The 13590-nt window shown below is 42.1% G+C and overlaps 1 protein-coding gene across 4 annotated transcripts in view; it reads left to right on the forward strand.

Moving 5' to 3' along the window:
• LOC126418623 (protein angel homolog 2-like) overlaps window positions 1–13590 on the forward strand; it is a 193054-nt gene that overhangs the window by 96298 nt on the left and 83166 nt on the right. For all 4 annotated transcript variants that reach the window (XM_050085467.1, XM_050085468.1, XM_050085469.1 and 1 more), the window contains one exon: window positions 8769–9084. In XM_050085467.1, the coding sequence (XP_049941424.1) occupies window positions 8769–9084 (316 nt within the window). The remainder of the gene's footprint in view (window positions 1–8768; window positions 9085–13590) is intronic.

A 13590-nucleotide genomic window follows, 5' to 3' on the forward strand; every position in this document is an offset into this window, starting at 1 on the left:
ACCTGGGGATGAGGCGAGCCAGTAGATGGGTCCCCAGGGCGCTGACCGGACGGCACCGTCGCTGAAAGCAGACGGGGAGCGGCAGAACCCGAGCGACGACAGAGGCGCAGCTGATTGAGATGCCGACGCACCTCACCAGAGGCCCCCAAAACCCAATACATCGCGCGGCCTAAGCGATGAAGCGGAGCTGAAAGAGAAGAGGCATTGCGCACATTCACTCACACCTTGTGATTCTACATTGTGCAATGTTCTTGCGACCTCCTGACGCAATGCGTGGGGAACATGGCGCGCTCGGAAAAATTTCGGTTGCGCGTTTACCTTCAGTTCTAAATGTGCTTCATAGTTTTTAGCGCAACCTAAGCCCGGTGCAAAAATGTCTGCAAATTCGTCACACAGCCGAGAAACACTGTCTGTAGGCACAGTCTGATTCACTGATAGGACCTGATTTACAATAGACATGTTAAACAACTGAAACAAATCTAGACCAAACAAATTCACTGCAGAAGAAGAACGAAGAACGTAAAATGACACAAGTTTTGTTTGTCCCTTGTATGTTGCAAGAAGGCTGCACTGTCCTAACACAGGAATTGTCTGTCCGGAATATGTAGTGAGCTTAACATTTGCGGAATGCAACGGAGGTTTGCCCAGTTGTTTGTACGTGTCGTGATTGAGCAATGAAACTGCAGCTCCGGTATCGAGCTGGAATGGTATCACTTTGCCTTCAAAGTCTAAGTCCACAAAAAGTTTGTTGTTCTGCTGACGACAATAGCGACTGTTTTGTGCAATTGGAACAGACACTGGTACAGAATCACGTGCGAATTGACGTGATTTCCGGCGACGTCGACGCACAGTTTTTGTGGGACGATCACAGTCACTGTTAGAGAAAGTGTCACTGGACGAAGCGGAATTAACGACATGAATGTCCATAGGCGAAGGTCCACGAGCCTGAGTGTCCTTGGTTCGATTCCGGCGCGAAGCAAAGGGCCTGGAATGATTGTGATTGTCGGATCTGAGCTTTGTCTGGCAAACACTTTGAACATGTCCTTTCTTATTGCAGAAAAAGCAAATAGCTTGGCGTGACGGGCAATGTTCACGCGAATGTCTAGTAGCACACTGCGGGCATGATTTCACTGCATTTGTGTGCTGGCGCGGCACACGTGGCTTAGCACGCGGCAGTCGCTGTGTCGACGTGCGCAAGGCCCGGTTACCGGGCCGCGCAGCGCGTCCAGCGGGCCGGTTAATGTTACACACGGCTGGCGAAGTTTCAAAAGATTCCTGAGCACAGTCAAGTGTGTCCTGTCTATCCAATATGTCTATCACTTGTTGAAGGGAGGGATTAACTAGTTTCAAAATTTGCTCCCGTATGCGAACATCAGAAACGTTCTGTGCAATTGCATCACGCACCATTGTATCTGAATAAGAAAGACCACAGTCACATTCAAAGGCACAGTCCCTAGTAAGTCCTTGCAATGTTGCTACCCACTCCCTATTAGTTTGACCGGCCGTACGTTGTGTACGAAAGAACGTATACCGTTTTGCAACCACATTAACTGTTTCTTTGAAATAGGCATCTAATGCAGACAAAATTTCCTCGTAGGACAGAGTTGCTACGTCTCGTCGGGGAAACAATTTCACTATCACACGGTATGTGGACACACCGACACAAGAAAGCAAAAACGGCTGCCGCTCATTACCTTGAATTCTGTAGGCAGCGAGGTGGAAGTTGAACTGGCGAGACCACTCTTGCCACGTCTCATCGGCTGCCACGTATGGTCGAAAGGGAGGTGCAACAGCGTTTAGTGGCAGCGGTAGCGAAGAAGCGGCGGCGGCCGCATCGGTTTGAATGGTACGTTGACCCTGGACGAGCTGTCCAAGGGCATCCAGTAACGCCTGCGTCTGCTGATTCTGCAAGCGATAAAATTCGGACAGTACATCTGGAGAATGTGGCGAAGCCATGACACAATTAAATGTAAGCAATCAGAACACTTTAAATCGTCGCCAATGTTGCAAACGAATTAATACAAACTCTTTTGCTCGTCGCCAATAAATGTTGTGTCGGTAGCTGGGCCGACACCGTGAAGTGGAGATGGCTGAAAATGAACTCTAGACTAACGCTGTAGCCGATAGGGCACGCACGGCTAAAGCAGACGGGCGTGAAGTCTGGAACATGAGAACTTATAAATGAATAAGAAGAAAAGTATGTAGATGCTTATTACTTATCTTTTTATTAGTCCTTGGAATACATCTCTCTTGAATACTCGTAAGCTATAGGCACTGATACAAATGGCGCCTTGCTAGTTCGTAGCCCTTAACTTAGCTGATGGCTATTCTGTCTCTCGGCTAATGAGAGAGAAAGGCTTCGTACATCTGGTCGGTAGCTAGGTTCTCGTACAACTGGGCGGTAGCTAGGTTCTCGTACAACTGGGCGGTAGCTAGGTTCTCGTACAACTGGGGCGAGTCCACTCTCGTATCACGAGACCCGCCTTGGTGGTGGCGCTAGGTCTGCGATCACAGTGGCGACACGCGGGTCCGACATGTACTACATGGACCGCGGCCGATTTAAGCTACCACCTAGCAAGTGTGGTGTCTGGCGGTGACACCACAAAAATACGTTAGGCTCACCGTCCAACTCGTGCAGTAGTGAACTGTAGAAACAGCCCAGCCTATAACATAACTATCTTGCTCAACAACAGTCTTAAAATACACTATTCAGTGCATAGTAGTATGGCTTTGTTAACAAAATTGAGGAGAAACCAGTCAGTCATTTTTGCCATTTGATTTCACTGAATATTGACACTTTGCCGTCCACACGTCTCGTACAAATTTATTCACTTGGCACCGGTAGCGCTAATTCGGATTACTTAGCTTGTCGCCGGCCGTTCTTGACATTATAAAGAGATTATAAATTTTTACGATTTACTAATGTCATCCTTAGTTCTCATAAGTTCTCAACTCTGTTCCCCTACTTCCATGAAATTTCGAAGATATACATACGTAAACAAATACAAAATTTGTTTCATATATTTGTTTATTTGCATTGGGTTTCGTACTTAGTATTTCTCTTTCATATGATATGCAGCAAAACAGTCTCCAAGATGTAACGCAACTCCACAAGGCTTGCACATTAAGTTTGTGTGGTTTTTTTGCATACATGGCAGTTTCTTCAGTTTCGTTTATCATTTTGGAAATACGTAGGCCTATTAGTTGGTGTTGCTTTAAGTGACTGGAAAGTCTGTCAACCGGATCATGAGACGTACGCAATGTAGTGTCAACTTCCAAGTTTTTCTCCGCGCATTCGTCGTAAATAATCATATTGTCTCTTTCATCTGTAACAATGAAAGGGCACAAGTATTAGTAAAACCAAAAATCATGGTGACCTGTGTAACTTATTGTAACCTAAACCAAACACCCACAGAACGCAAAAGATACTAAAGTGCTGTCGCCTGCCGCTGCACGATACTATGCACACCACTGTAGTGTCGCTGGCCATTGACCGCTATTTCACACACGATACCACTGTGGTGTCGCTGGACGGCAGAGTGTTAAGAATCTATTTTGTAACATTTTTGTTAAAGAAAATATTGATATAATTGGAAGAAATTTCCAAAATATAGTAAAATTTCAAGACAAGAAACCATCAAATTCATTGAACATTTACAGCTGATTACAAGTTTCAACTATTTCACTTTTAGTCATAAGTTTTTATGTTCAAAACAATGATTTAGCCATAGAGTCCAGCATTTCAGGAAGTGTGGACACATTTTCATGAATGATCAAGAAGTTTTAAAGTCCAACTGTGCCATTATAGATAAAATTGGCCATTATAAACATTACATAGCCAATACCTTGTTGCCTTTGACAGTTCTGAGAAAGATATTGAAGAGTTAATAAAAATGTTCAACATGCGTATAGTATGAGTTTACTGTGGAGCATGAAATTAACAGCAGTTTTTAGTTCCTCAATTCGAACATTAAAAGGTAGGCAATAAGCACACATTTACTATTTATACAAAACCAACAACAACTAACGCTGTGATTCCTAAGGATTCATGCCGTCCACAGGATTATGAAGGAGCAGCGTTCTGCTGATTAGTGCACAGAGCAGTCAATATGCCGATTAGCAGGAAGAATAGAGAGACAGAACTAATTATCGCAAGAGTGTGATTAAAAGTGGGTGTAAAATAAATATTGCTAATAAGTTGCTATGCAGAGATAATAATTACAGAATGAATCAGCTTAATGAAGAAGAAATATTATGCAAGAGTTTGGAACAGATCGTAAACCTTTTCCAACCGCATGGTACTAAAATATTGTTGCAAACAAATAATTTAGTGATGTATAACCGAAAGCATGATGTACAGGGTGTGAGTCAAAAGTTTCAATACTTAACTCAGAACTAGAAATTTATTGGATATTTAAGTACAGCGGGCTAAAATTCTTCAAAATATGATCCTTCAGCATCAACACAGTGCTGCCAGCGCATCTTCCACTGTTTGTAGTCCTTCTGGAAGGCCTCGGGCGTCATGCTGTCGATGGCTCTCTTCGAAGCCTGCTGGATGGCGTCAATGTAGTTGAATCGCTTCCCTTTTAGGCCTGTTTTGATTCAGGGGAAGAGGAAAAAATCACTTGGATCCAAGCCGAGGCTTTAGGGTGGCTGTGGCAGTGTTGTCACATTGAACTTGACCAAAACTTCGGCGGAGAACCCAATTGCCCTTGATCGCCAGGCAGACGCAGCGAACTCAATTCCTCAAGCAGCGGAGCACTCCAGTGTAAAAGTCACCTGCGACAGTCTCTCCACATTTTGATCCGTTCAGCTTGATGATTGCCTCCCAGAGTGGTCATCGCCTTCAACATTCCCGCGGCCATCTTTGAAACGATTGTGCCACATGAAAACTATTGCAAGGGACATGGCTTCTTCCTTAAAGGCCTCTTGAATCATACTGAGAGTCTCTGTGGCAGTTTGGTTCAGTCGCATGCAAAACTTAATCGCTGCTCCATTTTCGCCTCTCCCACTTTTTGACCGACGTCAATGACACGCACTCACGCTGCGAGCGATGCGTACTCTCCAGAGTTCCAGAGGTAACTGCCGCAGCATCAGCTCATTCCCTGAGACCCCCCACTACTTCCCCCACTCGGTGGAACCAGTCCGCACGCTCCCCTACTCAGAAATGAATCAGTCTTGAAACTTCTTAATTACTTCTTGTAGGTGAAAAGATAGAGAAGTTCAAAGGTTGAGAGTTCTTAAAATTAGACTTGCATCCTGTGATGCAAAGTACAGGATGGTTATCATTAAACTTTTGGTACTCGAGACATTGTAGACGGGAAACTATTTACCATATGAGTACCCAAATTTATATGAAAGCATTGTTAGTAGTGTTAGTGTTGTGACTTGCTGTTAGATGCCAATACTGGTACACTGACATAGGGTTTAAATACAGGCATCAGCATGCATTACAGTTGCAGTCAGTCAACATTGGTCTCGACGAGGAGAGCAGGACTTTACTTATAAAGCTGTTTAATCAAGACAACAGCAAGAGTGTTGCTGCTCTTCACAAGTATCGATGCATTAAAGCAATAGAGAGAGGTCCTCCTTCCGTATGAGGGTTGAAGAAAGTGATTGAGAAGTGTTAATCGCAAGGTGATTTAGGAATTGGGCCTGGGAAAGGTGGACAGGTTGGTCCAAACGTTCTTTAAGAAATTATTGTTGCCGTAGCTGATAATACTGAATGTGATGTACGGTCTTCAAGCAGTGCATAAGCTGTGTCACAACAGCTGAATAATTCCATTTACCACCATTTAGAAAGTGCTTTGGGCACACTCTAGTACAGTTCCAGGCTGTTGCGAATGCACATATTCGTTACATTGAGCAGCGTTTGTAGCTTGGAATATAAACATGGTAAGCAATTAACAAATGTTACCCTCTCATGAGAAAATTAAAATGGTTTTCCTTTCAGTGGTTTATTTGCTATTTCTCTTCTGCATGTCTTATAAATGTTTTCACCAAGTTTTATTCTCCCATGGTCATTCATTTGTCGCGGATCCCCTCTCCAGTAGCAAAAGTTTGACTGTAACCACCGTGTATACAGGACAGACAGGAAGAACATTTTTGGCTAGATACAAGGAACATAAAGATGCATTCATGTTAAGTAATTATGACAAATCAGCTTTTGCAAATCATGTAAACAAAACAGGCTGCTCCCTTAAGGGAGTAGAACACGACATTGAAATCTTGAATGTAGAAAAGAAAGGGGTGAAGCAAGACTCACTGGAAGAACTAGATTGCTATTCATGAAGAGAACCATCACTATACGCTGAAATTGCAAGTGAAAGACAACAGGTAGAAGTATTTTAATTATAAATGTGCGATACCTGTTTGATGAAATATCTAGAAGTTGATGATCATAGACTTACGAAATGAGAAGTAGACGACCAATAGAACACAACAGATGCACTTGTGCAGAAATACCTTGGACGTCTCAGTACACAGCCACTCCTGGATGTCTGCAGAAGTGTCAAATTGACACTCTTGGAGCTCATAGCAGATCAGCAGAACGTGTCCTGGCAATATATGCAGTTTGGGATGGAATGGCTGCTGACAGAAGACAATACTTGTAATGTAAGATGAGGACTCACAGTCAAAGTATTTTTATTTTGTTTACTGAACACCACTGTTGTGTTGGTAGACTTTTTGTGTTAATTTCAGGAGTTAAGTTTCTGAGAACATTCTCTTTCAAAATGCGTTGTTGAGCTGTATGTAGAACAGAAATTTGAGTGAATGCCCCAGTTATTACCGTAAAAATATAACAACCATAACCTCACATCTGTAGTGGTTAACATTAAATAGAAAATTAATTTTTCAGGGAAGAAAACTCACCTTGTGAAAGGGATTCCACATGTTTTGACTGGATCATGCCTGATAATTTTTTACTTTCTTGTTATATACTTGATTAAACCATAGCGTTTTGTAAGTAGCTCGCATGTATAACCCATTTCCATGCCTTTGCTTATATCTGTTGTAATTATTATTATTTATTATTATTATTATTTATTTATTATTATTATTATTTATTATTATTATTATTATTATTATTATTATTATTATTATTATTGATTTGCTTGTCTTAGGGAGGTCATAGATTAAGTTTTGCAGAAATTCTTTAGTTTCGTGAAATGTAGTATAGACCAAATGTTTTGTGTGTGCAGAGAGAACATAATTAGCACATTTTATGGAAACCTTCCACAGTCTTTCAGTTACATAAATGACAAGTACAGCGTGTTCCATTTATCTGATGACCTCCTGCCCAGGGTGTTGCAGGCCGGCCACAAAAGCAATGCCTGCCAGCCGAATGGGTCTCACGAGACCACACTATGCCCCCGCCCTTTTTTATATAGCCTGAAGGCTGCACAGACATACGCACCTTGCTGGCAAGTGTCATCCGAGCAGTGAAACAGGCATCACAAGTGTAATAGTGAAGTTTGTAAGCGCAACAGTGACGAGCGAATTATTCAATTCCACAACGAGTGTTTATTTACAATTCGTATGTGCTTACAGAGTCCGCTCGTACTGCTCAGAGGTTGTTTGAACAGAAGTTTCCAGGTGTTCATGTTCAGAGTCTTGATGCAGATAAATTTCATGAAATGAGAAGTGTTCAAACAAGAACCGTAAATGACGATGTACAGTGCTCACAGAAGCTCGTCTCGAAGACATTGCTTACCAACTATAAAATTCCCCTAAAAAGTCTCTTAGCTGTCTTTCACAACAAACACAAATATCGTTCACTTCTGTACAAAGAGGTCCTAAGCTCCTTGGGCCAAGGCCCTGTAAAGTATCACAAAACTATCGACACAGGAGAGCGGAGAGACCTGACGTGCTTCATGAGGAACTTATTCATGATCAGAAGATAGGGGTATGTTGCGCAGTTAGTGGTGATAGAATAATAGTCTTTTTTTTAATGACACAGGTGCAAAACATTTTGTGACTATTTTTTAATGAACTGAGTGAAAGAAAACGAAGTTTCACATTTTTTTAACAGGATTCGGCAAGGGCTCATATGGCCATTGTTTCTTTGCAGGCAGTTCATGATGTGGCCGATGAAAGAGTGATTAGTAACAATATGTGGCCCACTAGAAGTCCTGATTTACCTCCCTGTGATTTTTATTTGTGAGGTTCTCTTAAGGACGAAGTGCACACCACATATACTCACATGATAGAGGAAATCAAGGATAAGATCCGTGAATCAATTAATTCAATATCTCGTAGAGAACTGCATCATGTGATTAATAATTTCTTGAGTAGATGTCAGAAATGCGGGGAAAATAATGGAAGGCGGTTCCAGCATCACCTTCCGTGACACAGCTGAGTACAAAATTTATTTGCTTACGTTTTATGTGGTCATGTCGTACCGCAGCAGTAGATGGGTGACACGGCATCTGATCGGCGGGCAATGGAGCGCTCACTGCCCGGCATCTACTGTGCCACACAGGCGGCCATCAGATAAATGGAAGACACTGTATAATAGGAAATGTAGATGGAAAGTAACTATACTGTGGGAAATGAAATTTTGTTTTCTGAATTGCAAACTGTCTTAATAATATCTCGGTGCATTGTAAAGGCAAATTACAGCTTTTCATGGGGTATACTTCTCCTAAGAAACAATAAATTTGCTCATAGAATTCATGCTGGCTACTGAATTAACTTGTAATCCACTTTCACAGCCTTTCAGAAAGTTGCAATAGTGGCACTAGCAAAGTAATAATTTCCATTACCAGGTTATAAGGGTCTGTACAAGAAACGAACAGGGGCCCGAGTGGATGGTGTTGCCCTGTGGTACCGCTCATCGCTTTTTCGTGTGGACATTTGGAGTGCTGTTGAGTTCAACATTCCCGGGGAACCTTACCTGGATCGTGACAATGTTGCTATAGTAGCCAGATTGGTTCCTACGATACCTGGTTGGCAGCATTTGGCAGTCGTAGTAGCCACCACTCACTTGCTGTACAACACTCGCCGCCATGACATAAAACTGGCTCAGACCCAGTTGCTGTTAACAGAGTGTGAGTCGCTGGCGTATCGCTCAGATGCCGCCAGGTGAGAGGCTGTGGGTATTGGTTTCTCTCTAGAGTTCTTTGCAGCTTTTGTAATTTAGTCTGTAGGTTATGAGACAGATCTGTTCCTAGCAAACCAATATTGCTGTACAAATATAATTGAAGCAGTTTGGGGTAAAAAATACATGCAGCTCTGAACTGCTATAAGTTCGTATTTTAATATTTCATTATCTCATGTCCAGTACTTACTTCTCATTCCGATCATTTGAGAAGCCATGTCATAAACATTTTCCCCATTGTCATAATACAGAATTCCTTTTTTGTATGTAAATTGTAGGTTCCTTTCTCCTTTGCTGCTAAAGGTTCAAAATGCTGGGATTATTGCTAAAAGTAATCAATATCTACACTGCACAGTTATTGAGGTGAATAAAAAAGATGTATGGTGCATAGGAGGGCTGCTTAACTTGCATCAGTGAACGGGCATATGAATCATTTATGCCAACAGACATTTTAATGTTACTAAAGATACTTGAAACATATGTTGTCCTAAGGTGCTCATTTATGAACGTATGAACTCGCAAGAACCCTACCAGGCAGAGAATAGGGGAAGGTTTTTAAATTGTGCAAACAGCATCGCAGGTCTCTTTGGCAGTGGAAACACTATACAATTGATATCAGTGGAAGTAGGAAATAAATGCAAGATACCAGGTGCTATCCAAAATTTTTGGGACTGTTGCTGCCATTTGTTGAAAACCTTATCTTTGGACTAACGCTCACCATCATCCTCGAAGTAGTTCCCATCCGCACGTACACACTGATCCCAGCACTTCTGCCACTGGCCAAACGTTTTCTGGAAGTGCTGTTCTTTGAGGGTGTTTTATCACTGCCAGCGATGCTTCTTGAATCCTCTCTAGAATGTCGAACGACGACCTTTCAACTTGAGTTACAGTTTTTCGAATAACACAAAGTCGCAAGGTGCCAAACCTGGCGAGTACGGTGGGTGGGGTACAACCGACATGTTGTTTTTTCCCGAAAAGTTCCTGGTGAGCTAGGACGCGTGACAGGGTTTGTCATGATGTAGCAGTCAGTTTCCTTGACGCCAAAGTTTGGGCCGTCGCCGCCGCACGTTTTCACGGAGCTGTCGCAAAACGTCACAGTAGTATGCGGAATTCACTGTTTGGTTGGGTGGGACAAGTTCTTTGTGCACAATTCCCTTGGTATCAAAGAAAACCATGATCATGCTCTTCACTTTTCTCTTCACCTGTCTCACTTTTTTGGGTATTGGAGAGCCCGGGCTCTTCCACTCAAACACACGCATACGGCTCATGCTCTGTCCCCCAAACACTTGAATCATTGCAAGGGTGTCCGTAGCACTTTTCCCCAGATGTGCACAGAATTTGATACACATGCACTGTTCTGTTCGCGGATCCTTCGTAAAATTGCCACACACCAAACACAGAGTATTACAGAAATCACTGTGGATACGCAACACATTCTCCCAGCTGAATGCCAGTCCTCACACTGACTCATCAGATATGGAGCTCTCGTCACCTAGCAGTGCAAAGATCTACTACTCCCACTCTCCAGATGGCAGCACCAGTCCCGAAAATTTTGGATTCCACCTCGTACAATATGCAACACTCGCATACACTGATGGGCCAAAACATTATGACACCTACTTACTAGCTTGTTTATCCATCTTTGGAATAAAATACTTCACTGATTCTGCATATCGGGAATCCGACAAATTGTTGGTAGGCTTGTGGAGGTACGTGGGATTAGATGTCTGTGGACAGGCCACGTAATTCATGTAAATAATGGGTTGCTGATTTGTATGCAGGGTAATGGTGCTTGATGGTGAGCCACATGGGTTTCCATAGGATGTACATCAGGCGAATTTTGCTCACCAAGACATCAACATGAGTTCACCATAATGCTCCTCAAACCACTGGAGCACAGTTTTGACTCCGAGACATGGACAGTTATACTGTTGAAAGATGACATCACCATTAAGGAAGACACCAAGGATGAAACAATTCAGGTGGTTTGCAGCTGTCAGTGTGTCCCGGTTTACTACCACAGGTCCCATGGAAGTGGAGGAGAATCCATAGCATAATACTGCTTCATGGCACACTGCACGTTTTGAGCCGCTATTCACCTCGATGATGGTGTTTGTCGAGGTCACCATCAACCCTGTGTAGCAAAAATGTGATTCACCGAAGGGCCGACACGTATCCATTGATCAATGGTCGAAGCCTTTTGGTCCTTTGCTCACTGCAGTCATCATTGATGATGTCGTTGGGTCAGCATGTGGACAAGTAGAGATGGTCTGCTGCAGAGCTCCATGTTCAACAGTGTAAGATGAATGGTGTGTTCCAAAACACTTGTGCTTACACCAGCATTGTGCTCTTTCAGCATAGATGCCACAAATCATCATCAAATTTCACAGACCACACAAGCCTCTGAACCTCACATTCTGTAAAGAGTCCAACCATTTGGCACTTAGTGGTAGTTTCACTGACCCCCTACCTCTGTCCGTAGATGCTGACAACAGTAGCATGTGAAAATTCGATCAACTTCGCTGTTTTCAAGGTACTCGTTCACAGGCTCTGCATAATAATAATCTGCCCTTAGTCAGAGTCGCTTATCTCAGTGGATTTGCAGCCCGTATCTTCTCTAGGGTGCTCCCTGTCTGTGTCTGCTCCACTTACATACTTTACTTACCGTGTCACATGCAGTGACATAAAGTTTTGACTTGTCAGTGTATGTGTACTAAGAGTGTCTTTGAGAAGTAAGACTCAAAAATGTATATGGTTACTAGAATAATTCCAAATTTGTCATTACTTGCTACTGCAATATAAAACTAGTTAAACCAAATCCAATGTAAGTTGCAGTAAGCGATTTCATAATTTGCAAAGACTAACTGTAGATGAATTAAGAAAATTTTAAGCAGTGACCTGTCATCGCATCATGAAAATGACTACATTTACATTAGGTTCTCAGAAAATTATCCAGGAAAAATAACTTTTGAAAGAAATATTTGCCTCTTTTTATATTGGCTGCCTACTAACTTGATGTAGTAAGAAGTGTCACTGAATGTGTGTAATTTTTCATTCTAGTTTTTATTAAAGGCTGCTTAGTTTATGTAAATTGCTCCACACCACAGATAAAGCAGTTACTGCAAACACACAGAAACATTACATACTTTCAGAATCATTTTAAAACTTTTATGATGTCACATCATACAAGGAAATAAAATTTAATCCATTTTCGTTGTCTTTGACTATCCCTTTCCTTGTGAACTGTGACCCCCAAAGGCCCGACAAGTAAATAGAAAACCTGAAAGACCAAAGCTGGTTGCTGGCCAGTGCTGCCAGATTTCTGTCACATAAACTTTGGACATAACCCAGCAAGCCCTGATAAAGTTGACTAAAATTTTATATTTGTTAGAGAGCAGAAATCCTTGATTACTTACATGGGTCACAATGATGTTACAATCCCTTCAGAGAGAGAGGAGGAGGGTGGGTTGCTTGTTGAGGCAAAATAATTGATAGTGTGCATTGTCTGGAGCATCTGCCACACCACAATCATGTTAGGCACATCAAGACAGATGGTGCTCTTTTTGGATGGGCATTCCTTTCTTCAGGGGCTTGTGGGATCAAATATGAAACTTTTCTTCAAAAACATTTTCAGTAAAAAGAGTGTACTGCTGGCAAAAATTAACACTCATCAAATCAAATGAGATTGAAAAGACAGTCCTCCTCTATCAAAGACAGAATGATTGTAAGTAACATGACATAGTTGTGTCAGAAATGTATTTGATATGATGAAGAAAGGGGGGGGGGGGGGGGGTGGATGGCTAAGAGAAGTTGTCCCCCTTATATACCCAAAAAGCTTTGAATGGGATAGCGAGTTATCTCCCAGGGATGCTGAGATTCTTTCTCTGTTGTTTGCAGGTGGATGATACTGACACATGAAAATTACTGGGAAAATAGCTCTACCTGGAGCCTCATCTCGGTGTTTACCCTGAAAAACTATCCATCGATTGCTTTTGGGAAATAGATTTAATGTGGTGGCAGCTGTCTACATAGAAGAGAAATACACTGTGACTGGGCCAGATATCTCATGAGATTAGCATCAAAAGAAAAAATAAGTACAACAGATCTGTTCGAGCGTGATTGGGGGGGTGGGAAGCAGATGGCACTATGGATGGCCCACTAGATGACGCTGCCTTAAGTCAAATTGATAGAAACTGCATTTTTTTAAAATTACTACCCCCAAATTTTATTATTCGTTTAGTACGTAAACAAATATGAATGTTTGATTTGGAACATTTGTTTTGTTTTGTGGTAGATGGCGCTGTAAAATTCCAACACGTGTAATACGCCCCACCCATTTAGATGAACAGTTGGTAACAGTGTGGTTTTGTAAATTAAAACACAAAAAGTAGCAACTGTAATAAAATCATTAGTGTAATAAATGCTCAAAATTATGTCCTTCAGCTTCAGTGCATTTGGCAATACACGTAACAAAATTCCTCTCAACAGCG

This window comes from Schistocerca serialis, chromosome 9 (assembly GCF_023864345.2).
Source record: "Schistocerca serialis cubense isolate TAMUIC-IGC-003099 chromosome 9, iqSchSeri2.2, whole genome shotgun sequence".
Lineage (NCBI taxonomy): Eukaryota > Metazoa > Arthropoda > Insecta > Orthoptera > Acrididae > Schistocerca > Schistocerca serialis.